The sequence below is a fragment of the Solanum verrucosum genome, unplaced genomic scaffold, assembly GCF_900185275.1.
Source record: "Solanum verrucosum unplaced genomic scaffold, falcon-dt-bn FXZP01000062.1, whole genome shotgun sequence".
Taxonomy (NCBI): Eukaryota; Viridiplantae; Streptophyta; class Magnoliopsida; order Solanales; family Solanaceae; genus Solanum; species Solanum verrucosum.
Window position 1 is genome coordinate 3,300,808 of NW_026020477.1, and position 27,791 is coordinate 3,328,598.

The window sequence follows — 27,791 nt, forward strand, 5'->3', positions numbered from 1 at the left end:
TGCCAAATAAAAAATTCTAATGAACAATAACATTTTTTCAAAACAATTCAAAAATAAAAATGATGGAATACAAAATAATATATTATTACTTCACTATCTTTTTCGAATCATACTTTTTTTCCTCTTACCATATTTTAAGACTCTTTAATTATTAGTTCTCTTAATACCGCTTACCATGTATTTTCTTATCTTACCATATATATTCTCCTAATATCTCTTACCATATATTTTGACGAAGATAAAAAGTTCAATAAACATCTTAAAGGAATTTTATGCTTTTAAAGTAATATAAATATAGATTATGTTATTTTATTAAAATATAATTAAAGATTTGCCCCATATTTGGAGACATCCAAACTTGCTCCTTGATAAGCGAAACGCCTTAGAATTTATATTAGCTTAATTTGCATATATATAAACACGTGGGAGGTTTTTAATGGTTTTTTGAAATAGTATTAGGAATACCGCAAAACTCGTAACCTTTTTGCAGATTCAATATATCTCAAGACATGCGTTCACTCTGCAGCAATTGTTGTTGAAGAAGAAGAATCACATTACACTAAGTAAGGTAAGAATAAAGACTGTAAGTTAATTTACATAGTAGTATATATGTACGTATAGGCTAATTATTGTTAAAATTGAAAATGGGGTTTTGACATTTTTTTTAATCCATATTTGTACTAGCCATGAAAGAGATTAGAGATGGAGCACAGTCCAACCGTACTCCACTAGTTCTTGATGTAGGTGATTTCAAGGTGATGATCATTATTTACAATGCAACATAATTTTAGTAGTAATTTGCTAAAATAGCCATGTTTAATGTGTGTGTCATGCAGGGGGATTTTTCATTTGATGGTTTGTTTGGTGATTTGGTAACTGAGGTATTGCCTTCGTGTCTCGAAAAAGAAGTAGATTCATTAGAAGGTCATGGCAACATTGATGGAATATCGAATGGGCATATGAGGGCACCATCAATGTCAAATGCAGGGAAGTTACTTTCAAGCCCACTGTTTCCTGAAGTTGATGCCTTGTTATCTCTGTTTAAGAATTCTAGCTCACAATTGGTGGAACAAAAAAGACAGGTATATCGTTATGCAATATCGACTATTCATTCTCGAGAGTTTTTAATTAAAACCCCTTTATCTTTGATGTGCTATTAAGGTTGATGCAAAGTTAAGCAATCTCACAAAAGAAGTTTCTGTTCAAGACCTGAAGCACCGTAAGACACTTGCTGAGGTCAGTCAGTAACACTCACACACATGCGTGTGTACGTAATTTTGGCATAATAAGATACATCATTAGTTTAATGAGAAACCTTCTTTTTATTTGAGATGATGATCATGGATTCATGGAACTAGAATTGAATAATCGAAGCATGAAATGATGACCTGGTTTAAATGACATTCTATGATGTGAAAATGTACTTGATATGTTTAATACATTTGTCTCGGTAAAGCAGGATAGACATTTGGTTTTTCATTTGCCTCTCAAATCATCTTTTGTTTATGTTATACTTGTAATCGTCTTTAGTATCTTTAATGTTACATGGAGCTTCTTTATTTCACATTGATCTTCTGAAAACCTTGAGCTTAGCTTTTATGAGTATTAAAAAAAGTGCAGCTGGAAAAAGGTGTTGATGGTTTGTTTGGTAGCTTTGCACGTCTGGATTCGCGTATATCAAGTGTCGGTCATACTGCTGCCAAAATAGGAGATCACTTGCAGGTAAATGCTATCTCTGCTTTATTACTTAGACTGTTTAGTTCTTTGCTAGGGTAATTACAAGAAATTAGTTTACTTCTATCTGATTGTTTCTGTTGTAACACAAGTAAGAAAGTAACATTTGGTTCTTGATCTTCAATTGAAGTTTGGTACTTCCAGAAAAACAAGTGTGCTTCGTCCATTACAAGAATGCCACCTTTTCTGCGGACAATAGAAAGACATTTCTTCTAAAAAATTCAATTTCTCTAGATCAATCTGTTTTTCAAGTTATTTGAGACTGAGTTTGTACATTCATAACCTTTGTTGCCTGTCAGAGTGCAGATACTCAGAGAGAATCCGCTAGTCAGACGATAGAGCTCATAAAGGTAAACGTGTAACCATCTAAAAGTCATTTCATTCATGGAACTTTTATTGTGTCTGTGTTCTTCATGAAATAATTGATGGTATAAATTGACTTCCCTCCAACAGTACTTGATGGAGTTCAATAGAAGTGCAGGAGACCTGACACAACTTTCTCCTTTATTCATTGATGATAACCGTGTTGCTGAAGCAGCTTCTATTGCCCAGAAATTAAGTAATGCTCATTACCATTCTTTGGATATTCTCAAAACTGTAAATGTGAAAATTCTTTGCCAAATTTTGTTTTAAAATCTTTGGTTGAGCTGACTATTCTAAGGTCAAACTAGATAACTGGTAATAACTTGCAACCAGGTCAAAAGGTAATAACCATGCTTATCACTCTTGACTTTTTTCCTTTACTTCTGCTTACCAGTTTCCATCTGATCTTTCTTTGCCAACAAAAAGTAAGGGGGATATTTTGTCCATTGTTATTATTAACGGTGTAATATTTTCGTTTTTCACTTGTACCAAGAATCAGATGCCTTCATTAGAAAAATTATCAATTATCAATATTCCTCCTCCTTTAGTTATTTATTATCTGAGAAGCTCAGTGTTTCTGACTCTCAGACAACTTATCTATCTCAAGTTGGTGCAAATTAGGATATGCTGTCATCGCACATTCATTTTAAGCGTTTACTCCATTATCATATTTCTCCGTTATTTAACTATACTATTTATTACCTATGGATTTAAGGCATATTATTTTTGTTTTACCTCTTCTGAAGTTCTCTCTTTCTCTCCTTCTCATATTTTCCCTTGTTGGTTAACGCTCTTCAGTTTCAACTACCCTCAGAGTAGCATGATTAAGCAGTACCTTTGGCTTCTTTCGAGGTGTTGATGCTGTTAATTAATTAGCATGATTTTAGGAGACTATTTTTCCAATAGTAGTTATAGGAATATAATATTTCCTTTGATTGACTTTCCTGAATTAGTTATAGGATTCATTGAATTAATAACCCTTCTCATGGGATGGAAAGGCATACTGAAATACGAAATAAGCCTGTTCTTCTTCTCAAATTCTTCAGTAACATCTAAAATATCATGTCGTCACCAAAAATAATTGAGAAAACTTAAAATTTTAGGTTCGGTTTTTTTTTCTGATAACTTTGTAATGTTTAACTAGTTCTCTTTCTCTGGAGAATTATCATAATGGGGATACTTGATACAAGGTTGGGTCATTTCTGTCTTTTTACTTTTTCTGGATGGGTGGTGGGATTTCCTGAGAGTTACACCGGACGGAGAAATTTGACAGCTGGGTTGCTTCAGGTTATTGACTTACTCTCTTATTAACTGTCTGATCTCCCATTGGTGATACTGCATAAGGTTTTGGTTCTAATTGTCAATACGTACACTAAAATATTTACTTCTCATCAAGTCCTTCGATGAACGAGGATATTCGAGGACATTTAATCGTCCACTAATTCAGCTTCTCCTGTTTATACCATTAAAACAATGATCTAATCCTGGTTCCTGTACTTGGTCTAGAGGATTGGAGCAACAGAGAATTTTTGTTGCTGCATTTACATTTTCTTTTTTTGTCATTTAAAATGAAGCCTTTGAGTGATTAATTGTATATCCTTCACCTTAGAGAATCTGTTTTCATCTTCAATTGTGTAACAGTATGATTTTTCCCCAGATATAATCACATTTAAGTAATTTGCAGGATCATTTGCTGATGAAGATATTGGAAGACAAAAAACAACTGTCTCCTCTGCTGTTGGAAATGCAACTTCAAATAAAGGATTGGAAGTTGCTATCACAAACCTCCAGGAGTACTGCAATGGTACAACAGCGAACTACTTATTTCTTTAACTACTGATGTTTTAGTGCTCCTCATGAATTTATTCTAATGCCGTGTTTGCAACTTCTGTTCTTCTTGATTAGCTAGTTTTTCACAAACTACCACCCCAAGAAATGGAGAATCTGAATTGCTTCAGAAAGTCCCTTTTGTTTTAGAGGAGCATAATATATGATTGAACTTGTTTTGATGAAAAAAGTAGAGCAGAAGTAGGTTATTTGTCAGTAGAAAGATATGAAGTATTAAGAACCTTCTGACAACCCTACAACAAACTTCTTAAGAGATTTCTTAGGATGTTCACATTATCGCTTTGTGCTTTTATATTTTATTAGTATCTATAATTACTCTATTTTTTCCTTTGAGAGGGCTTTAGAGTTTGTTATACCTACTGAAAAGGATTGGGTGGCGAATCTACTTGTAAAGGCTGGAGTCTAGTGGCATGTTGTCAAAGGCGCACAAAAAGGTGTGCTTTAGGTCCTGAAGCTAGGTGCAAAACAGGTTGGCTGCTTCGCTCGCTTAGGTAGTTCTTATGTTCAGGCACCAAGCAATAAGACCTGCTTTTTTTTATTACCCATGAGATCTATCTTGAAGATGGCAACACTAAACAATAATTATTCATCTAATTAGTCCCCCCGTCCCAATTTATGTGAAGGTGTTTGATAGGACACGAAGTTTAAGAATGAAAGGAAGACTTTTGAAACTTGTGGTCTAGAATAAGCCATAGATAATTGTGTGATTCATCTCATTAAGGGTATAATGGGAAGTTTCAAGTCAAATTGTTACTAAATATAGAAGGTGTCCCTTTTGGGATTAAACTTAAAAGGAAATAGTGTCACATAATTGGGACGTGGGACTATAATCTTTTCAATTTTAATCGTTATTTCGTTTGACATCAATAGAAGTGCTTAAGACTCAAACCAACAGGATTTTCAATTATGAACTCAGCCATGAGGTTCTTATGCTGTGTGTAGTCCAGCATGAAGCACGTCTCAGACCAATGAACAGGCACAGTATCTTTGAAACTCGTAACATCGACGTCTTACTCTTTTTCATGTCTCTTTACTGTTTTTTCATCTAGGAAGATGTATGGACAAGTTAATAAAGGGATATACAGATGTTCATTTGGTGCATCTGAATCCATAAGAATAATTAGAACAAGGAAAGAGGCCAATTAAACATTTGTTGTTCAAGTAAGGGCAATAATGCATGCTAATATGCTATGTTCTAGCTCTTTCAATGACCATATTGCTCTGACTCCTAAAATTTTGCACAATGGATGTAAATATGGCATATCATATTAGAAGACTAGACCTTAAAAGGGCATAGAGTTGCAAATACCTTTTGTTCATTCTCAGGTTTCTCGTTTTAATTTTCAGGAAGTTTCTCGGGGAAAAGTAGCAAGTTCTGTTTTAACTTGTAAAAATTGATCATTAGCAAACATTACTTGCATAATCTCTCTGTAGTTTCAAATGGATTTTTTTGATATGGGCACATAGTACTGCGTTTTAAGATCTAAAGACGTACTAAGCATAGTCCTCAATTTTTACATTCGCTGTTTGGATGCCTAGCTTTTGTTTTCTTCTGATGGTTTTAGCTATCTAAAGTGCTCTTGGTTGATATATTTATTTAATGTCTTTCCTATGATGTCACATTCATAGTTTCATTTTAAAGGACATTCTAAGTAGTCTTCTTATTTGGTGACCTGCTAGCCTTGGAAAACAGATTATTAGCTCGATTTGATACGGCTACACAGAAGCGTGATTTGTCTACAATGGGTGAATATGGTAAAATTTTGTCACAGGTAAATTAAGCCGTTTCAGTAGATCTGTCATAAGTACTTCATGTTAAATCTCTATTAAACTTCCTGTAAACAGGGATAACGTGAAAGTTTTTTATTTTTTCTCTGGAATTTAAACCTGATTCTTGGTGTTTTCTATTGAAAAGAACACCTCATCTTTTGACATGTTCGTTCTCCAAGCAGTTTAACAGGGGTACCAGTGCCATGCAACACTACGTGGGATTACGTCCCATGTTTGATGTTGAGGTGATGAATGCGGATGCTAAATTGGTCCTTGGTGATGAGGGTGCCCAACCCAGCCCTAGCAATGTTGCTCATGGCCTTTCTTCAATGTTTAAAGAAATTGCAGGTTATTTTGGTTGAAGTTTATAAAACGGTGTTTCTCTTCTAAATGCATGCCTTTTGAATTTTAACACATTATCTTTCTTCCAGACACGGTGCGAAAAGAAGCAGCCACTATAGCAGCAGTTTTCCCTTCCCCTAAAGATGTAATGTCGATATTAGTTCAGGTATGGTTGATAACTACTTATGGTGTGCTTGAGGCAGTTATGTCTATCTTGTTTTATGTATGATGGTGCTGCAGCAGCAAAAGAAAGCAAGTTCAGGCTTGTCGTCGCAGAGCTTTAACAATGTATGCATAAAAAGAATAACATAGCTGTGGACGTGCACCAGTTAATTTAGACAAAAACAATTTCTATCCATGAATGTCTTGAGTTTCCTCCAATTTTTCTGCCTGATATTTTCCATTCCAGTAAAGTGCTTACTGAGTGAGTATTTCCACAAAACAAGTGCAATTATGGAACTGGTAACTAATAGATTGAGGTTATGAACAGCGTGTCTTGGAGGATCGTGTTCCAAAACTTCTAGAGAAGCTCCTACTTAAACCATCTCTTGTTAACCCACCTCCCATGGCAGAAGGCGGACTTGTATTAGTAAGTGACGTTACAGAGATTGTTCATTTCTATCAGAAGAGGAAAATATGGCCTTTGGCTGACTCTTTTGTTGCCTTTGAATGTTCAGTATCTCAGATTGCTGGCTGTCGCATATGAGAAGACACAAGAGTTTGATAAGGAGTTGCGTAGTGTCGGATGTGGTGACTTGGATGTTGAAGGTACAATTGAAATAACCTTTGTGCCATCTCATTTTTACCTTAATATAGCTGTTGAAAATAAATGTAGAGGTGGCATGTGCCAAAATCTGCATATGACTGCTTAATTTGGCGAACATGCTGGCATTTTAAGGATTTACCTTACAGAGACATGTAAATGCATGATTTAATCCTCTTGAGTCTTCATTCTGAAATCTCTGTCAACTAGGACAGTTAATGACAAGGTTCTAAAGAAATAAAGAGTTGTCTATTATGGGCATATTATGCACTTCACGGATAGAGGAAATTAAAAAGAAGAGATAAAGGAGGACAGGGTGTTCAGCAAAAGTGGTAGGGAAATACAGATTCTTGAAGAAATTTGAGTATTAGGTATTGCTAGAAGGCCAGGTTCTTAATAAAAGAGAAGTCTTGACACCCAAGTTATGTTCTTTTCCGTCGTTGAAGCATGTACTGCTTCAGACATTAATGATCAATTAATATTGTAGAGTCGTTTTTCTCCTTTACCTGTTTAAGAGAAATGGAAAATAGATGAGAGTCTATATCAAATCTTAAGTGTTATGTTTCTTGTAATTTGCTAAGATTGTTTCTACATCTAACTTCAGTTCCAAGTATTACAGAAAACGTTCTAGTCCTGTTAGGTCACTTACTGTGGTTTACTACCATGGTTCATTTGGGTACTAGAATCAGTTTCTTGAAGATACTCACTTCTGTTTTTACCACGAGGTCAATCTAGATGGTCTTGACCATAGGCTATTTCCTTTTATAATTTGTTTGACTGACTTTTTTTATGTCAATTATATTTGTCATCTCCATTTTCTTCTGGTTCAGGTTTGACTGAATCACTGTTTCTACCACACAAAGATATATACATAGAGTGCGAGCAAGCCTCTCTTAAACAACTTTACAAAGCTAAGGTTTGTGGCAATTTCTCCTTCTGAACAGTCTTATCACTCTAGTTTCTGTTTAAGGCACTAGTTTCTGTTTAAGGCACTCCTTTCTCTCTCTTGCTTAGGTAAAAGAAGGAAGTTTTGGAAGAAGCTATTTTCCACAATGTAAACAATCAGAACTCCTAAATGAAGTAAAGAAATTATTGGTTGTCAATTTCTGGTATAAACTGGTTCTAGGGAACCTTGAAATATTTCTGTTCCAAAGCACCAAGTAGGTGCCATGTAAATTGCAAAATATTTGCTCCACATAGGCTCCTACCAAATTAAACTTAGCTTGCATGAAATTTGGTATTCTAGCTGACAAGGCTACCTGCTTCTGGAGAGCGTTAAACAATATTGAAGCTCCACAATGTTATTGTAACAATGATACCCAACAACTTTCTTAACTTATAGATGTTTATGAAAGTGTTCCACCTGTAACATAGCATTCTGGTGAACCTTCTCTTGAACAATTTTGAACAGACCTCTTGTTTTAATTTGCAGATGGATGAACTGCGTAGTGAATGTCAGCTATCCAGCTCTGAGTCGTCTGGGACAATTGGACGCTCAAAAGGTGCTTCAATAGTACTTTCTAACCCGGAAATTTCTGTCACTGTGGTAACAGAGTTTGTTCGCTGGAACGAAGAAGCAATATCCAGATGCAGTTTGTTTTCTTTACAGGTATATATGACATGTTTCAAGATCTTGCTGAAGCTGCACCTTCATCATCTCTCAGTTTTTTTCCTTTGGCTGGAAAACTAAAAGGAACTAGTTATTGTTTTAAGGCTCGTGCCGGAGTAGATTCATTCACATCATGTCCATTTTCAAGTCCAGTAGAATTTTTGACCTATTATCTTAAAAAGATGCTTTAGGCTAGTCAGATTAGAATTTAGATTGAAAAGATGTTTATCCATATGACTGTTGGTAGTGATTGCGTAGGTTCCTCTACTTTGGACATCGTGTTGCGGAGATTTCCCCTGGCACATCAGTAAATTATTTATTTCGTAGACAGGTTAGTTGAATAGTGGAAGATCTATAGTTGACATACATACAGAGGGAGTGAGAGTCTTCTCCATACTTTCTTTAGTAAGAAATATAAATTTTATTCAGAAGACCTCAGCATCAAGACTGTTCTGATTTTATGCAAAATAGCTAGATTTGTCCCTTGAGAATGTAGGCAATCTACAAAATCCAGTACTGTATCTATGTCATTTACAACCATTCCTTCACATCAACCTGTAATCCTACAGAAAAAACTTTTAATTCTAAAAAGACTTCAACTTTTAGCAAAACAGGAATCTGATTCCTCTCGAAACACATGTGATCTCTTTCTAGCCAAACGGTCCAAAATATACATCATGGAATTCTTCTCCATGCCTACATCTGATCCTCAGCTTTTCTCCTTGCCAACTTATTACTGTTTGTTTTAAACTTAAGGCACTGTCCCTAGATTCAATATAAGTTCAATTATGTATACCAGATTTGCCAAGTAAAGTTACAATGTGGCCTGTAGTAATCAAGTATGTTGTAGTTATCTTTTTTTAGTGTCTTCTGCTGCTGATACACGTCTTTAGGCCATTCTCCTAACTTGATGATCTATTTGTTGACTGTTATACTTAGTAGTTAAAAACCTACAGGGATTAGCTAATTGATTATATGTCTTATATACAGCCTGCTGCACTTGCTGCTAGCATTAAACCTGTTTTCACATGCCTTCTGGACCAAGTAAGTTCATCACCTCCTTTTACGTTTATAGTTTGTTTCAATTGTTGCCGTCTTTTAGTTCTTTCATCATGTCACTGGGGGCATGAAACAACTCGAAGATACCACTTTTCTGAAAAATGCTTAGAACTTGAAGATACCACTTTTCTGAAAAATGCTCAACTTACGAAGTTCATGCGAAATTATGGGCATGAAACAACTCGACTCAATGGTCTACATAACTATATGGAACACATGTATACGACTCTTCTTATACTCTGACTTACTTCCTCAAAACTTAGTTCAAATCGATAGTTGATCTCAAAGGATTCACAATTGAACTCAAAGGCTTTCTTGAACTCTACTCTTTATTCTCTCTTGAATGTGAATTATGAATTCAAGAGTTATAGTTCATGATAAGAAAGATCTCATGATGACAAGGGAGACTCATGAATACATTATTCTCACTCTCATACTCTCTTGCTCGAGTCTTGAAACAAGTTATTAGAATTTGTAGAAGACTCCTCAAAAAAGGACTTATAGGACTTTCTTAGAATGTTCGAAAGAATTCTCAAAACTTAACTCTTAACTCTACCTTGAATTTGAATTATGGATTCAAGGTTGTGATTTGTGATAAGAAAGATCTCATGATGTTTAGGATTTATTTTGGATAGTTAAACATGAGAAACGGTAGAAAAACACTGTCTAGGGAGCAAGTCCGCGACGCGGAGTTGCATTAAAATCTTTGGTCGCGAAATAATATTTTGAGACAGAGGAGTCCGCGTCCTAACCGCGATGCGGAGAAAATTTTTGGTCACTGGGGGAGCAAGTCCGCGACGCGGACTTGCGTGCCAAAATCTGCTCGACTTTTCCTTCTTCGTTATCTAACCCCAATTCGCCTAAATTCAATTCTCTTTCTCAATCCCTCTTTAGATTTAGATACCCAACACATGAACACAAAAACCTACTCATAAACAACTCTAAAATCGACATGATTTCATCAAGAACTCAATAATCTCATCAAAACTCAAGAACTAAAGCCAATTTCAAGAACATAATTCAAGAACATCATACTTTCAACTGTGTAGAACGAACTTAACGCTGAAATTAACATGATTGGCGTGTGGGTGAACAAACCCAACACTATGGAAGCTTACATACTTGAAAGAACATCTTGAAGAACTTGAAGGAAAAATCTAGAAAGAAGAACCCTAGCCTTAGCTTTTCTTGAATTTCTTGAGCGTAGAATCTTTGGAGTGAATGAGAGGGTTTTGATTTAAGAAAAACTGATTTTCTACACGTTTAGGGCAATTTAGATGACCTCCTAAGGGTTTTTAGGACTAAAATACCCTTAAAGAAATAATTAAAACGAGCTGGTAGTCGGAATAATTTTCCACCAGGCAGTGAGGTCCGTATTGGCTCCGCGTCGCGGAGCTGCTGCCAGGTTTGCGCGACGTTAGTAAATCAGTCATAACTTCTTACTCAGAGCTCGGAATTGAGCAAACTCGGTGGCGTTGGAAAGAGGACTCAAAGAGCTTTAATTTTCTATCTTGAAGCTCACCTAACTCATCTTGTACTAGGAGTTATGGTCGTTTGAAGTTGACCCAAAACTTAAGAAAAACTTAGGAATGACTTGAATGAACTCTCCTTAGTTCTTCTTGAAACTTAAGGTGCTACATCTAGTGACCTTAACACTCACGAAAAATTAAATTCCTTGGAAAAATCTCACTCACTACTAAGAACGGTTCGAGTCTTAGCTCAAAAATTTTCTGGGGTGTTACAAAAATCCACTAGTTGGATTTCCTCTTCTATATTCTGTTCTTTACACCAAAAACCTAGTGAAGTAATAACTTTCCACTTAATCTTCAAAATAGAGGATTCTCTTCCTTCAAAGATCCTCTGGTTCCTCTCCTTCCAAATGGTCCACCAGATGCAGGCTGGGACTGTCGTCCACCATCTTTTTTGGCTTTTGCTTCCTCCTCTTCTGATCCAACAGCTAAGCAAATCTGCAGTACGTTCAGGCATGATCCAGTTGATTCCAGCAATGGAAGTGAACATAACCCAAACTTGTGTCATTACTTTGCAATGCATGAAAAGGTGTTTGTTGGTTTCTAGTGCCTCCTCTGGCATCTAGATGCTATGATGGACCCCCTTTTTTGCAATGCCTCATGTGTCAAGCATGCATTCCTAGCTACTAGCCAAGTGAAGCATTTTACTTTATTAGGAGCCACACTCTTCCATATAGTATTCCAAGGTCCAGTTGACCTGCCTGCAGCAACACTCAGTCCCCTTTTGTATACCCTGTTAACAGTGAAAATTCCATCATTGTGGTGCCTCCAAATGAGTTTGTCTGAGTCTGTATTAGGGCCCGGGAAGTTTCCTATTAGTTTTAGAAAATCTACTACCCATGGTATTTCCCAATCAATTAGGGGTCTTCTGAAAGTCAGGTTCCACCCTTGAGGGGACCACATTTCTTGTATACTGCATCCAGTATTCAAGCTTATTGAGAACAGTCTAGGAAAAAGGGAGTGAAGTGTGCCATGGCCACTCCAGTCCTCTTCCCAAAAAAGTATTTTGTCTCCCCTACCAACTCTAACTTTAGTGTTTAGCTTGAGAGTCATCCATAGATTCCTGATAGATTTCCAAACCCCAACCCCATATGTATTAGTCACTTTATTAGTGCACCACTTCCCCTCCAGACCATACTTATGAAGGATAATCTCCCTCCACAAGGACTGATTTTCTTGAGTAAATCTCCATAGCCATTTGATAAGTAAACTCTTATTATGAAGCTTTAGGTTCCTCACTCCTAGACCTCCAAAACTCTTGCTTTGCTGAATTGCGCTCCATTTTACCAGGTTGAAACTTTTCTCAATCTTGCTTCCTTGCCATAAGAAATCCCTCCTCAACTTGTCTAAGATTTCCACCACCTCACCGGGGATGGGAAATAAAGACATTACATATGTTGGCAGAGAATCTTGGACTGCATTGATCAAAACAACTCTACGTCCCATGGAAAGGTATTGTGATTTCCAAAGAGCTAGTCTTTTTTCTGTTTTCTCTATTATTCCATCCCATACATTCACAGCTTTGTGATTAGCACCCAATGGCATTCCCAAATAAATTGTGGGCAACTCCTCTATCCTGCACCTCAAAATATCTGCCAGAGACTGAATTTGTTGCACCTCTTTCACTGGAAAAATATTGCTTTTCCTCCAGTTAATCTTCAACCCAGAGCAAGCTTCAAAGATCACCAGTATCACCCTTAGGTAGCAAATTTGTTCTTGTTCAGCTTCGCAGAAAACCACAGTGTCATCAGCATATAATAAGTGAGTCATCTCCATGATTTCATTGTTTTCTTACCCTAGTTATGAATGAGTTTATCAATAATATACAAAATGGGATTCAATGGAGTATGTTATTTGTCGAAGTTATTGTTTTAATCGCCGAAAGCCCTAAACTAGCGAAGTCAAACCAAAAGTTTGAACCATGGAGAAGCACTCAAGAGAGTAATGGTCTTAGGAAAAGTAGAAGTAAGCAAAGATCATATAGACTATAAGTTAGCCAACACAAGAAGAAAGGAGTGAGATGACTATATGCAGTCAATTCATCTAGATGAAGTTGCACGACAGAATTAAAATAGGTTCACTGGAATGGAGAAATCTTAAGGCTGTGCTATGCGTTCAGAGGATACCTCCAAAGTAAAAGGTAAGTTCTCCAGAATGTTCGTGAAATCTGTAATTTTATATGGACGCAATGTTTGGCCTCCAAGGCTCAACATGTCCACAAAATGAATACAATTGTTAGTGGAACACTTACATTGGGTCCTCATCCTGGGTTCACTAACAACAGGTCTGGTGTTTGTTAGTGGAACACTTACATTGGGTCCTCATCCTGGGTTCACTAACAATAGGTCTGGTGTTTGTTAGTTGAACACTTACATTGCTGTCCTCATCCTGGGTTCACTAACAACAGGTCTGGTGTTTGACAAGAATCCTTTTAGTTCGGGTAGAAATTATATTTTGATGCACGAATAAGTACATGGTTTAGAGGATCACTAGTCTTCTGATAACCCCTTTAGGACAAATTATTGGGTATAGAATGAAACAGGACAAATAGAGCTGAGTGGTTACTGAGGATCCATCTTACCAGCCCCCAACTAATTTGGAAAGAGGCGTAACAGTAGTTATGGTACAATTGTTTTCCTCACTCTAGACTTTTGCAGGTCAGTCAATACATAATAGGAGGTCTTGAAAGATCCAGAGAAGGCCTTACTGAGGCTGCTGCCTTAAGGGAAAAACACTTGCTGGGAACTAGTGTTAGCCGAAGAGTTGCTGCAGCAGCTGCTTCTGCCGTAATTATTCCAGTCTTTTCTTTTGATCTTAAGTTTTGTACTTTGTATAACATCTAATTATTAAAGAGCGACCAGCTGTCTTGTTATATGATTGGTTTTATATAGGCAGAAAATGCAGCTGCTGCTGGCGAAAGCAGTTTCAAATCTTTCATGGCATCTGTGCAACGTTGTGGAAGCAGTGTGGCTATTTTGCAGCAAGTGGGTTGGTTTGATACCAGTGGAGTCAATTCAAATTTATGTAGATGTAGCTTTAACTCAATTGCACTTAACTCCTGGTTTTCTTTAGTATTTTGTGAACTCCATATCGCGGCGTTTACTTCCTGTGGATGGTGCTCATGCTGCTTCCAGTGAAGAAATGGCAACAGCTATGTCACGTGCAGAGAGTGTTGCTTGTAAGGGGCTTCAACAGTGCATTGAAACTGTCATAGCAGAGGTTTGACTTAGAATATTTATTCTTCTGTATAGGCTTGATAAGTGCTATACGTGGGACACTTATCCTCCCTAGGCAAAATATCTCATTGGTCACTTTTACCAACTACTTTATGTTTTCCAACTCTTTCATCTGTCCTCTAAAACCAACATTTTGTTTGATATCATGTTTCCCCTTTGACTGCTTTCAGGTAGAAAGGCTACTGTCAACTGAACAAAAGGCAACAGATTATCGATCACCTGATGATGGCATTATCCCTGACCATCGTCCAACAAGTGCTTGTGCATGGTGAATCCCTATATATTAATTAGAAGATGCACATATGTTAGTCTGTGACTCTGATATTTCTCTGTTTTATAGAAAGATGTATTCTTGAAACTTCAAGAACATATCCAAGTATGAAATTTCAGTTGATCTTGTGATTGCTTTCCTCTCTATATCTGGCGTAGTATATTTTAAGATCCTTGGAATTTACGTCTTTTTCGGCAATCATTTAATTTCATTTTACCAGTATACTAATATTATCTCCATAACCAGTGCTGTTGCATACCTTTCCCGTGTGCTTGAATCGGCATTCACTGGACTGGAAGGACTTAACAAACAAGCCTTCCTGACTGAACTGGTATGTTACTGTTCTTATTGCTGTGACTACTATTATTTTTCGTCCAACACCTTGATGCTGCAAATCTTCTCTTAAGTATCTTTTTCCCAAGAAAGGTTGAGTGTGTTATATATAGCACCAAGAAAGTGCTACCAAAAGTATTTACAATCGACACAAAGAAACGCATCGCTTCCTATTCTTAAAGGGATTCTATCAGATCTATTACTTCTCTTTTTTATCTGTTAGGCAAAGTTATCTTCTTGTAATTTCCTGGGTTAATGCTGTTGCTAGACGCACGACAACTGATCCTTGACCCAATCGGTCATTTTTATAGTTTCAGAGTGTTCTGTTTCTGGAAATTGTTCGGTAGCTTGTTTGAAATTTCATAATCAACTGAACTACCTTTACACATGTCCTAGCCTGTAACTCTCAAAAATCACCAATTAATAAAACCACCCATGAAATTGATCTGCTAAGAATATACACATGGTTGGTTTGTGCATACACACATTTGTTGTGCAAATGGTAGGAAGAAATTGAAACTTGTCTCTGCATCCATTTTAGTGCTATGTATTTCTGTTGTGTCTGATAATTCAGCCGTGTCTAAATTAGCTGCAACCTTTTTGATTCTGTATTTAGTTTTCTTTGCCAGAATTTATTGATACTATGTTTGTCTATTTTTAAAATGTTCTTATAGGGGAGTCGCTTGCACAAGGGGTTGCTTAACCATTGGCAAAAGTTCACTTTTAATCCTAGGTAATTCCTTTCTCTTGTTCATTTGATTTAGTAGCTGTAGTAGTAGTAGTAGTAGTTTCTAGGTATATCAAGGTCCGACTGGTACAGTTATTGCAGCAATTGCCACATCATTTATGTCTAATTCTGACATTATTGTGGTATATAATGGTAGGCATATAAGTGAGAAAAGACCTAATTTTGTTGAACAAGCAAGGACTTGGCCTTCTTCCTCTATGGATATGGCAATTTAACACACAGAGGATCAGTTAGAAGGGAGAACAAATCGATCACACGTCCTCTTACTTTCTCACAAGTGAAGCCTTTGACCTTAATAAGCCTAAGCCTTCATATCCAAAACTGAAAAATCATTTTCTTTGTGGTCAAATTGCAGGAAAGATAGATTCCTGAGAGCATTGCAAGTATAAACTGTTAGAATAGAAATAAGTATTTCCTACTTAGAATAGGAATAGGAATAGGAATAAGAATAGGAATCCTAGTTGGAAAATGATTCCAATGTAGTGTCTATAAATAGGGTCTCAATGTAACTATTTAGATACACAATTCAATAATATTTTTCCCATATATTTCTCACATGGTATCAGAGCATTGGTGAGAAACTTCAAGTCACCGTGTCAAATTTCGGCGACGACGGTTGGGACTGATTCGTGTCATCTTTAGTTCTGAAGGTGTTGTGCGAAAGACAACACCATCACGAGGCTCGGGAAGCTCAGGCGACCGAACCCCAATTAGATCCATCGGAAAATAGCCCCTCACGCGCCTCCACGCGCCGTTCGAAGGTGGAAGTTTTCCGGCAAGATCTGGTCACGCGTTGGCGCGTGAGTGTTGCTCCAGTCATCTGTTTTCGAGCAGTTTTCTTCTGTTGGGGTCGTCCAGTATTTCCGACCAGAACCCAATCAGTTTTCTCCAGATCCGATCACCGAAATTAGGGTTCCGGTGATTTTCAGGCAGTTTCCGGCAAGTTCCCGGTAAAATCAGAATTTTCAGGCTACTGTGGGCAGATTCCGGCAGCTTTCAATATTTTCAGACCACTGTAGCAGTTTCTGTCAGTTTCCAGCATACATACCAGTCTATGGAGAATCGACGAAGGAGAGAACGTTTTGGAAAATCTCGATCCAAGTGTAGTCATTGTCATAAACCTGGACACACTCGTGACGTATGTTATATTTTGCATGGTCCACCACCCAGTTATGATCCTATTGTTCTAAAGGAATATAATGAGCTCCTTCGAAATCGCGCAAGTAAACAACGTTTTGGAAAACCTCGATCCAAGTGTAGTCATTGTCATAAACCTGGACATACTCGTGACATATGTTATATTTTGCATGGTCCACCACCCAGTTATGATCCTATTGTTCTAAAGGAATATAAAGAGTTCCTTCGGTATCGTGCAAATAAACAAACGTCTCCACAAGTAGTTTCGGTTGCACAACCTGATGTTTCTGTTGCGGGTAATTCATTTACTTGTGTGTCACAGTCTAGCACTCTTGGATCATGGGTCATATACTCAGGGGCTTCTGATCATATCTCTGGTAATAAATCACTATTGTTTGATTTTGTTTATTCACAATCTCTTCCAGCTATTACTTTAGCAAATGGGATCCAAACAAAACCAAAAGGGGTTGGAAAAGCCAAACCCGTATCTTCTGTCACCCTAGACTCTGTTCTTTATGTCCCTGGTTCTCCTTTTAATCTAGCATCGGTTAGTCGTTTGACGAAAGCCCTACATTGTAGCATAACCTTTTTTGATGATTTTTTTCTCATGCAGGACCGCAGTACGGGACAGATGATTGGAATAGGACATGAATCACAAAGCCTTTACTATCTTACCTCTTCAAATTCCTTAACAGCATGCTCCGTTATAGATTCCCCTGATCTAATTCACAAACGTTTGGGACATCCAAGTCTATCCAAACTGCAAAAGATGGTGCCTAGTTTGTCTAGTTTATCCACATTAGATTGTGAGTCGTGTCAACTTGGGAAACACACTCGTGCTACATTTTCACGTAGTACTGAGGATCGTTCAGGGTCTATTTTTTCATTAGTTCATTCTGATATTTGGGGTCCTAGTAGAGTCAGTTCCACCTTAGGATTTCGTTATTTTGTTAGTTTCATTGATGATTATTCGAGATGCACTTGGGTTTTCTTAATGAAAGATCGTTCTGAGTTATTTTCTATATTCAAAAGTTTCTTTACTGAAATACAAAATCAATTTGGTGTTTCTATTCGTACTTTTCGTAGTGATAATGCCTTAGAATACTTATCATCCCAGTTTCAGGAGTTTATGTCTCACCAAGGAATTATTCACCAAACATCTTGTCCATACACTCCTCAGCAAAATGGTGTAGCAGAAAGAAAGAATAGGCATCTCATTGAGACTGCTCGCACTCTCCTCATTGAACCCCATATTCCGCTGCGTTTTTGGGGTGATGCAGTCCTTTCATCTTGTTATTTAATTAATAGAATGCAGTCTTCTTCTATTCAGAATCAGGTTCCACATTCCATATTGTTTCCTCAGTCACATCTCTATCCTATCCCCCCTCGTGTCTTTGGGAGCACATGCTTTGTTCATAATTTAGCCCCGGGGAAAGATAAATTAGCTCTTCATGCCCTTAAATAGGTCTTTCTTGGTTACTCTCGAGTTCAAAAGGGGTATCGTTGTTATTCACATGATCTTCATCGATACCTTATGTCCGCTGATGTTACATTTTTTAAGTCTCAACCTTACTATACATCTTCTGATCATCCTGATGTATCTATGGTCTTACCCATACCTCAGGTTTTACTTGTGCCAACCTTTGAGGAATCTACGATTACTTCTACATCTCCAGTTGTAGTGCCACCACTACTAACTTATCATCGTCGTCCACGTCCAACCCTAGTCCCAGATGATTCATGTCATGCGCCGGACCCTGCTCCTACTGCGGACTTGCCTCCTCCTAGCCAACCGCTTGCACTTCAAAAAGGTATACGATCCACTCGAAATACTAACCCACATTATACCTTCTTAAGTTATCATCGTCTATCATCACCCCATTATGCATTTGTGTCGTCTTTATCCTCTATTTCCATTCCTAAGACTACAGGTGCACTTTCTCATTCTGGATAGAGGCAGGTTATGGTTGATGAGATGTCTGCTTTACATAAGAGTGGTCTTGGGAGCTTGTCTCCCTTCCTGCAGGTAAATCTACTGTTGGTTGTCGTTGGGTTTATGCAGTCAAAATTGTTCCAGACGGTCAGGTTGATCGACTTAAGGCTCGCTTTGTTGCCAAAGGGTATACTCAGATATTTGGGCTAGATTATAGTGACACTTTCGCTCCTGTGGCTAAAATAGCATTTGTTCGTCTTTTTCTATCTATGGCTGTCGTTCGTCAGTGGCCTCTTCATCAGTTGGACATTAAGAATGCTTTTCTGCATGGTGATCTTGAGGAAGAAGTCTATGTGGAGCAACCACCTGATTTTGTTGCTCAGGGGGGAGTCTAGTAGCCTTGTATGTCGATTGCGTAGGTCACTCTATAGTCTGAAACAGTCTCCTCGAGCTTGGTTTGGGAAGTTCAGCACAGTAATTCAGGAGTTTGGCATGACTTGTAGTGGAGCTGATCACTCTGTGTTTTATCGGCATTCTGCACCAAGTCGATGTATCTATTTGGTTGTTTACGTTGATGATATTGTTATCACCGGTAATGATCAAGATGGTATCACCGATTTGAAGCAACATCTCTTTAAGCACTTCCAGACTAAAGACCTTGGCAGATTGAAGTATTTTCTAGGTATTGAGGTTGCTCAGTCTAGATCAGGTATTGTTATTTCTCAACGCAAGTATGCCTTAGACATTCTTGAGGAGACAAGAATGATGGGATGTAGACCTATTGACACTCCTATGGATCCGAATGTTAAACTCCTTCCAGGACAGGGGAGCCACTTAGTAATCCTGAAAGGTATAGACGGCTTGTTGGAAAGTTGAATTATCTCACAGTGACTAGACCTGACATCTCTTTTCTTGCGAGTGTTGTAAGTCAGTTTATGACTTCCCCTTGTGATAGTCATTGGGAAGCAATTGTTCGTATTTTGCGATATATAAAGTCAGCTCCCAGTAAAGGACTACTCTTTGAGGATCAAGGCCATGAGCATATCATTGGATATACAGACGGTGATTGGGCAGGATCACCCTCTGACAGACGTTCGACATCTGGATATTGTGTTTTAGTAGGAGGTAATTTGGTGTCGTGGAAGAGTAAGAAACAGAATGTGATTGCTTGATCTAGTGCAGAATCAGAATATCGAGTAATGGCGACAACAACTTGTGAGCTAGTTTGGATCAAACAGTTGCTGGGAGAACTAAAATTTGGCAAAATTGATCAGATGGAACTTGTGTGTAATAATCAAGCAGCTCTTCATATCGCATCAAATCCAGTGTTTCATGAAAGGACTAAGCACTTTGAGATTGACTATCACTTTGTCAGGGAAAAGATACTCTCGGGAGATATTGTTACGAAATTTGTGAAGTCAAATGATCAGCTTGCAGATATCTTCACCAAGTTCCTCACATGTCCTCGTATTAATTACATCTGTAACAAGCTAGGTACATATGATTTGTATGCACCAGCTTGAGGGAGAGTGTTAGAATAGAAATAAGTATTTCCTACTTAGAATAGGAATCCTAGTTGGAAAATGATTCCAATGTAGTGTCTATAAATAGGGTCTCAATGTAACTATTTAGATACACAATTCAATAATATTTTTCCCATATATTTCTCACATAAACAAACATAAAATTGTTCGTTTTTGTACCAGATCATAAAACTAAAGTTACTTTTAGTTAAATGTTAGCATATTCGTGAGAAAGTTATGACAAGACTTATTTGTGTTAGATTACATGAAATATGGATTCATGTGAGCAGTACATATATATGGAAAACATAAAAGGCTTGATGTTAGCACTAGAGCATAAAATCAAATGTACTTTGAGTTATATGCACTCTGATAATTGGGGACCATCAAGTTTTTCATCTGAAGGGATAGCACAAGCATAAAGTTCTTGTACTTTCAAGAAGTAAAAGTCTTTGACTGAGGAGATAGTAAAGCAAGGCAATGTTTTAGAATATGAAGAAAGTCGTTTGGATAAATTTTGCTAAGTTCAAGAAATTGTCAAACACTGTGATATTGTAACGACCAATGGAATGATGAGATTGCTAAAAGCATGAATAGAATTCTTCTGGAGAGAGTATGGTGTGTATACACTTCCAAATGCTGGGCCGAGGCAGTCTCTATCACATGTTTTTTATGGGTTAAATGTTCACCATTGACCGCTATGGAGCTTAAGACTGGCTCGGCAAACTTGCTGATTATTCAAACGTAGAGATTTTCGATTGTCCTGAATATGTGCATGTTAATGTAGGAGAATAAAAAGTCAAAAGTGTATTTTCTTGGTTATGCATTCAAGGTAAAAGTATCTAAATTGTGATGTCCCAATCCTGAATCATTAGACTGTCATCAGCATAGATGTTCCTTTTGGCATATGGGTACTGTCATATTTTATGGCCATTATTTCTTGACTCAATCTTCAGTGAAAAATGGTGGCCTCTTTCAGGGAGGAATCCTCCTGATAAATTGATGATTTCCTGTTCATGTATTAGCATCAATCAAGTATTGATCAAGAGAGAGTTGCATCAAGTCTTCAATAAAGATATCAAACAGTTGCGTCAAGGACATTGAGAGTGATAAAGAGAAAATATTAGAGAATTAAGTTGTTGATGCTCGGATTGATCAACAGGAATAGAGGCTGGACTTCGATCTGTTAGATATTATGGCCCATTGGTTCAGTGTGTGAATTGTGTTTGTATCTACTGCACAGGACATCACAATTAGAGTGAATGTTGATTTAGAAGGGGTCACATACTCTGATACATCAAGTTATAAACAGATCAGTAATGTCCTGAAAAGAACAAGAAAGAAAGGAAACAGATGTCTCGAAGAAGACAATATACATAATGTGTGACGAGGAGATGTGTTTCTTCTATCTAAGAGCTTCTGTCTCCTTGAGTTGGTGAGGATGCGTATTATGTATATATAGGAGGATCTGGTCCATATTCTTGAGTCTCCTCAAAGTAATGCTATGGCGATATCTCATTGGATATTGAGGGAGGAGGAGCCTCCAGGTGCTAGCATGCAGAGGTGAATCCAGGATTTAAACATGATATATTCGACCTTTTAGATTTTTAAGGCTTTACTCATTATACTTTTAAAAATATGAGTTTGGATTTATTTATTTTTCAATTTTAGAATGCTCTCATTCATAGATCTATGTTTAACGTCGAAAATATTAGGCTTGGATGAACTCCTTGCCTAAGAGTTGCATCTGCTACTGTGTACATGATAATTATGGTGCCAATAGAAGCGGACCTAGGATTTGAAAACTACGAGGACACCGTTATCTTAACACAGATGCTATCAAAACTTCCACGGACGACTGAGGGATAATGTTGTGTCGGACTGGTCACAGATGGCGGAGCAGTGGAGAAAGTACAAGTATATAGGTCAAATGGGATTTATAATAATAATTAAACTTTAACACTATTGCAACACCTAAGAGTGATAGCTGGTCAAGGGTGTGAAAACGTATTAATTGTCCCGCGTTAGATTCTCTATTCAATTATTTGCGCTTACATTTTTCCTAAACGGAAAAGATGCAAAGCGAATGTTTGTCATGCATATTGTTATAAGCCATTTAAATTAAAACAAAAAAAAATCTAATGGAAATAACAAGTGTTATTTATGATTTGATCGGGTGTCACAGCTGAGGGAGCACCAACTTGAACCAGTGCCATGAATTCACCTGAGAGTGAACTGGCCTAAATCATGTTTGTCATGCTTGTTGTTAACTTGATTGATTCATATAACTTGTGACATGTTAAGACCTATAGTCTACTTAGTTTATTTTATATTAAGAAAATGCAAGGTCTTAAAAAATTCCAGTATGAAATTTGTTTTGAAACTAAGCATGCTAAAAACTTACATACTTGGGTTCTTAGAGTAGTATCTGAGTTGTTAATTAGTTCTTATTGATTTTTGATACTTGAAACAAGCAATGAACCAGAAGTGACGAATTGTGTTATGTCACATTTATAGGTGTTTTTTCTAGATATGTAAAAGTATAGTTGTTGAGAAAAATATATGAAGCCTTGACATATTTTTAATATATAAAATTTGTATGTTACATACAAAAATGAAAACCTTATGAACTGCGAAAAAGTTATCCCCCTTATTTTGAAATATTTGAAAGTGTGGGGGTATAACATCTAAGGTTATGCTAATATGATCCTAAAGAAAAGAATGATTGGGTCTAAAAACTTTTTATTGTGTCTATTGAGTGTGCTATATAAATTTGTATGTAGCATACAAAAATGAAAACCTTATGAATTGCGAAAAAGTTATCCCACTTATTTTGAAATATTTGAAAGTGTGGTGGTATAACGCTAAGGTTATGCTAATATGATACTAAAGAAAGGAATCGTTGGGTCTAAAAATAATTTATTGTGTCTATTGAGTGTGCTAAGAATAGTGCTGCATACTGAATTCTTTTGTTAGGGATAATTACGCAGATTATCTTCCCATAAACTTTACTTACCATCTATTTAGCCCAACTTATACAAATTAGGGGAAATGGTCGTTCAACCATATTATTTACCCAAAAAATGGTCAGACACAATCTCTCTTCTTCTTCGTCCTCCATCCTCTTTATTCTTTTTATTCTTCTTCTTGCTTCCTTCTTCTTCTTCTTCTTCTTCCTCTTATTCGTTTCTTCTCTATTTCCTTTAAAATTTGACGTACTGCAAACATGAACCGTTTTGAGCGAAATAATTTATCAAAAGACTTGAAACATCGAGAGGATTTCATATCTAAAATTTCGGATTGTTTAGAAGAGATTTTGAGTTGATCGGGATTGAGTAGTAAGTGCATACTTTATATTCAGTTTTTTGAGTGTATCATAATATATAGTCCGTGCATAGCTAAGCTATATTCAACTTTTTGAGTGTACCATAATGTATAGTCAGTGTATACTTTCTATGACTTTTGGTTATTTTTTATGTAAATAAAAACATGGATATATTTGTTATAAACTAATTAGTTTATTGTGTATATTTGAAACTATCCCTTCTTGTTATTGATAATGATGTGATTGAGCACAACATTAAAGTTGAAAAGAAAAATTATTGAGTTCTTTAGAACTGAAAATATATCATATGACCTTGTTTAAAATTATTTGAGGACAAAGATTAGAAAAAAAATTGATAATGATTGTTACACTTTTATTGTTGATAATATTGGTATTAAATAAATTGGACTTCCCGCTGCACTAGAAGGATATAGTGATGCTAATTGAATATTTATTCAGTTGAGACAAGGTCCATGAGTGATTAAATGTTTACCCTTAGTGGGGATGTCATACTATGAATCTGAATTGGCTATTTGCGAGTTGGTTACTTATGAGGCTAAGCGGTTAGGAGATCTCTTAGTGACTATTCCAATTGGAATATAACCAACATATTAATTTTGTGTCTACATTATGGTAGTCCATGCTGTAGCGAAAAATATTTTTTTTTATGGCAAAACTGAACACATTTATTTGAGATATAATGTGATAAAGTAGCTACTATGGATGAATTATTTACGTAAGTTATGTGTAGTCAGGAGTAAATATGATCAATTCACAGACTAAAAGAAACATCAAGGGGAGTGAGACTTCGGTCAATATGAGAAGATCAACAATGTTGATAACCCACCCCGTGTGATTGGAGATTTCATGAATTAGGTTCATATGAATAATAACAAGTCATTAGATGATCAAGTATGCACTATGAAATTATCTCCCTCCTATGATGTGTGAATATAGTACAATACGGCAAGGCTAAGTTAGGCTGAGTTAAACTCTTAATGAAATTCATATCCTTTTTAGATGGTGTATTGATCCGTAGAATACAATTGATAATTAGACCTATATAAGAGTTGAATCATGCAGAGGCGTATGCAGGATTTCAGAAGGATGGGTGCATTATTATGAGAAAATGCATCTAAGATATAATTTTGACCTGTTGGATCTTTAGGATCTTAATATGAATTGTTAAATTTTAAAAATTATAGGTCCAAAATATATAATACTACTAGTTTTAAATTTTAATATATTCATTTGATTTAATTATATAAAAGTTTTATGCTAAATATTTTAGGAATTTCCAATGTAACACACTTGAAAATTTTGAAAGATTAAAGCAAAAAAACAAAAGAAAAATTAGTTGAAATGCCAAAAGTGTTATTGATAACCACTTGAAGAGGGACCCTTCGGGGTGGCCCAGTGGTTTGGGCTTGGGACTTCGATGTTGGAGGTCTCAAGTTCGAAACCCCTTGCCAGCGAAAGCAAGGGGTTTGCCTTCTGGGTGAGCTCGTCGCACCGGGCTTGCCTAGTGCGGATTACCTCTCCTATGTGGTTTGCGAGCTATTGCATAGGAGCGAGGGTTTTACCCTGTGCGCACCCAAAGGGTAGCGGCTGCGGGTTTCCCTTGTCATCAAAAAAAAAAAAAAAAAAACCACTTCAAGAGGTGTTATTCAAAATAATAAGATAAATATAAGACTTAAATTTTTATCCTCACTCAGAGAGGTGCACCAAATCATCATTGTATTATTATATTACACTTTAAATGTGGGTTCACACCTATATTTAAATATTTTTTAGAAAATATAACACTACTATATATGATCTAGAGAGGGGAGCATGCGTTCACGTGAACCCATGGAACCCCCTCTAGATACGCCCCTGGAGTGATGTCGCTCCTATGAAATTGTGACAAATTTCTAGAGAACTCATGAATACCGGGATAACTCATGGCCTTTTACTGCAAAATTGCGATAACGACAAAGTTTGTGCAAGTATGATGTGATAGAATAAGATCTCTAGGCTTACAAAAGAATTCTTGACTCATAAAAGTTCTAAACTTCACCAATTGTTCCATCAGTCCCTATCTTGTTTTATCCAGGTCTGGTTCACAGTCTACGAACACTAGAATCGACACATTGTACTAATATGTGAAACTCCAACAAAACATCTTATTGTATTTCTTGATATTATTTTTGAGATATATGGAAAATTGTTAGATAAAACAATTATTTTAGTATCTCAAAGAATATTTAGAGCAGAAATTTATTTGGTCAAATATCATTACTTCTCTTTACTGCCATTGTCCCATCCCAACATCTCTTTTCTTTAAGGCAAATTGCCTTAATGGCCTTAATATTTTGTGTCCATTGGCATAAGTTCATTTCTATATATATGTTGCTAAAATTCTAATGTGGAGTGTGGAAAATAGAGAGCAATTCTTTCTCTTCTTCTTTTATTTTTCTCGGATTTTATATTATTTAATCTTTGTTAGTTTCTGGCTCCTAATTTTATACTAGAAGAGTTTGTTGAATCCTGAGGGATACACCTACACCGGGTGAAATAAACCTTTAGGACGGTGTCATTGTCACGCCTCAAGCTTTAAAAGAATTTTCTGTAGTGTTTGTGATTTAGTATTTTCCGTAAGATCTCCAACAGAAAGCACTCTGAATTGAAACCAGTGTCTAAATGGTTAGAGAAACATAAAACGTAAAACTTTGTGCTTGGTATCTGGTTTGACATTTAGGTAAATTCCCTTATTTGTAATGCACTTCTGTTGAAAGTTGCTTCATCTACTGAAAAATTCTCTCTTGACTTTTGCAGTGGAGGCTTGCGTTTGAAGCGTGACATAACAGAATATGGAGAGTTTGTTCGTAGTTTCAATGCCCCTCCGGTTGATGAGAAATTTGAACAACTTGGAATGTAAGTTGCTAGGTTTCTCAAAATTTTAGGCCTCATACAAAATATATTTTCCTCTAATGTTTCCTGTTTTGACTTTTGCTTCAGCATAGCGAATGTGTTTATTGTTGCTCCTGAAAGTCTAGGCCCGTTGTTTGAGGGAACTCCAAGCATTAAGAAAGATGCTCAAAGGTAACTAAGATGTTTACATATTCATGTTCCTTTTTTGTGTTATGAATGGGTTCAAGTGAAAGGTCCACTACAGTTTTTTTAATAACCAATTTTTTTCTTTCTGAATAGTTACGTAACAAAAGGTTGAATGACTTTTATATTGTTTATGGTTGTCTGCCTGTACAAGTTTAAGGCGGACAGTTTTCTGAATTCTTTCTTTTTTCTGCAAACTCAGGTTTATTCAACTCCGTGATGATTACAAGAATGCAAAACTTGCATCAAAGCTCAGCTCCTTGTGGAGTTAGCTTAGTTGGATCAGAAATTACATCCTGAAGATAAGAAATCTGTTTCTGCTGGTAGCCTAGATAGATATGGCAAAGCTCTTCCATCTCATATTGGATCTTTTTATTTTTGAGCTTGAAAATATGGGGAAGTTTAGTTAATTTTAAGGTAGTTCATCCTAATTCTAAGTCTTCTTTCGAGCTTACGTTTGGTGATTCTTCAGTCTCCCTTTGCTGGATATATTTTTGAAACCTGCAAAATTTAACTTGACTTTTGCTAGATGTGCCTGTTGCTATATTGTTAATGATCGAGGAGAAAAGATATAATTTTTTCTTGGTATAAAGAGGTATCCTTTTTTCCTGTGTGGAAACTCTTTGCACTTAGCAAAAAAATATGCGTTCTTCACACCGAGTAAGGTGGATAGCTAGTAGTTATTACTTATAATGGGTCGTACAGCGGTTCCCCTGCTTATTGCGGATCGGGCAGTGTTAGAAACTTCAGACAAAAGCTTCTATGTCTTCCCTTCTTTTGCTTCTCCTTCCTCTTCAGTTGCTGGTACATAAGCAGGGTAAGTTTGTACAGTACCTACCATCACATTCTTCATGTCTCCTTCATAATGAAAAGTTTCAAATGCAAGAGTAATTTTCTGTATTTATGCCTTCTTTATGAAACATTCTTTTTAATTACATGTCAATAAATACATAAAACTTGTATATTATTGATATGAAATCGACTTTAGACGTATATCTATGAAGTTTAGTCTTGGCAAATTGACTTTACATTGTTTACCTTCTGACTTCATCAGACCTGTGTATGTCCAACTTTTTTCAAATTACGCTAATAAAATTATATTGAATATGTTATTATTGTTATTTGAGGAATTGAAATTTATAAGGTATTAATGAATTATTTTAAAAGGAGGG

The 27,791-nt window shown here is 36.5% G+C and overlaps 1 protein-coding gene across 1 annotated transcript; it reads left to right on the forward strand.

Moving 5' to 3' along the window:
- Positions 1-686: 686 nt before the first annotated feature.
- LOC125809264 (exocyst complex component SEC10b-like) lies at positions 687-27,010 on the forward strand. Its single transcript, XM_049488929.1, has 24 exons — positions 687-755; positions 837-1,082; positions 1,162-1,236; positions 1,621-1,722; positions 2,034-2,084; positions 2,188-2,293; positions 3,782-3,901; positions 5,626-5,717; positions 5,898-6,063; positions 6,147-6,223; positions 6,548-6,646; positions 6,735-6,825; positions 7,651-7,736; positions 8,253-8,429; positions 9,420-9,473; positions 13,675-13,803; positions 13,909-14,001; positions 14,090-14,236; positions 14,424-14,521; positions 14,771-14,855; positions 15,532-15,590; positions 26,341-26,439; positions 26,524-26,607; positions 26,822-27,010. Exons 1-24 carry the CDS (start codon positions 687-689, stop codon positions 26,889-26,891), a joined length of 2,475 nt encoding a protein of 824 aa, XP_049344886.1. The 3' UTR covers positions 26,892-27,010.
- The last annotated feature ends 781 nt before the right edge of the window (positions 27,011-27,791 follow it).

Coding starts and splice junctions, on each gene's coding strand:
- LOC125809264 (XM_049488929.1), top strand. CDS start 687: ATGAAAGAGATTAGAGATGGAGCACAGTCCAACCGTACTCCACTAGTT. Junction 5,718..5,897: donor ATGGTAAAATTTTGTCACAG/GTAAATTAAGCC, acceptor TTCTCCAAGCAG/TTTAACAGGGGTACCAGTGC. Junction 14,856..15,531: donor AAGCCTTCCTGACTGAACTG/GTATGTTACTGT, acceptor ATGTTCTTATAG/GGGAGTCGCTTGCACAAGGG.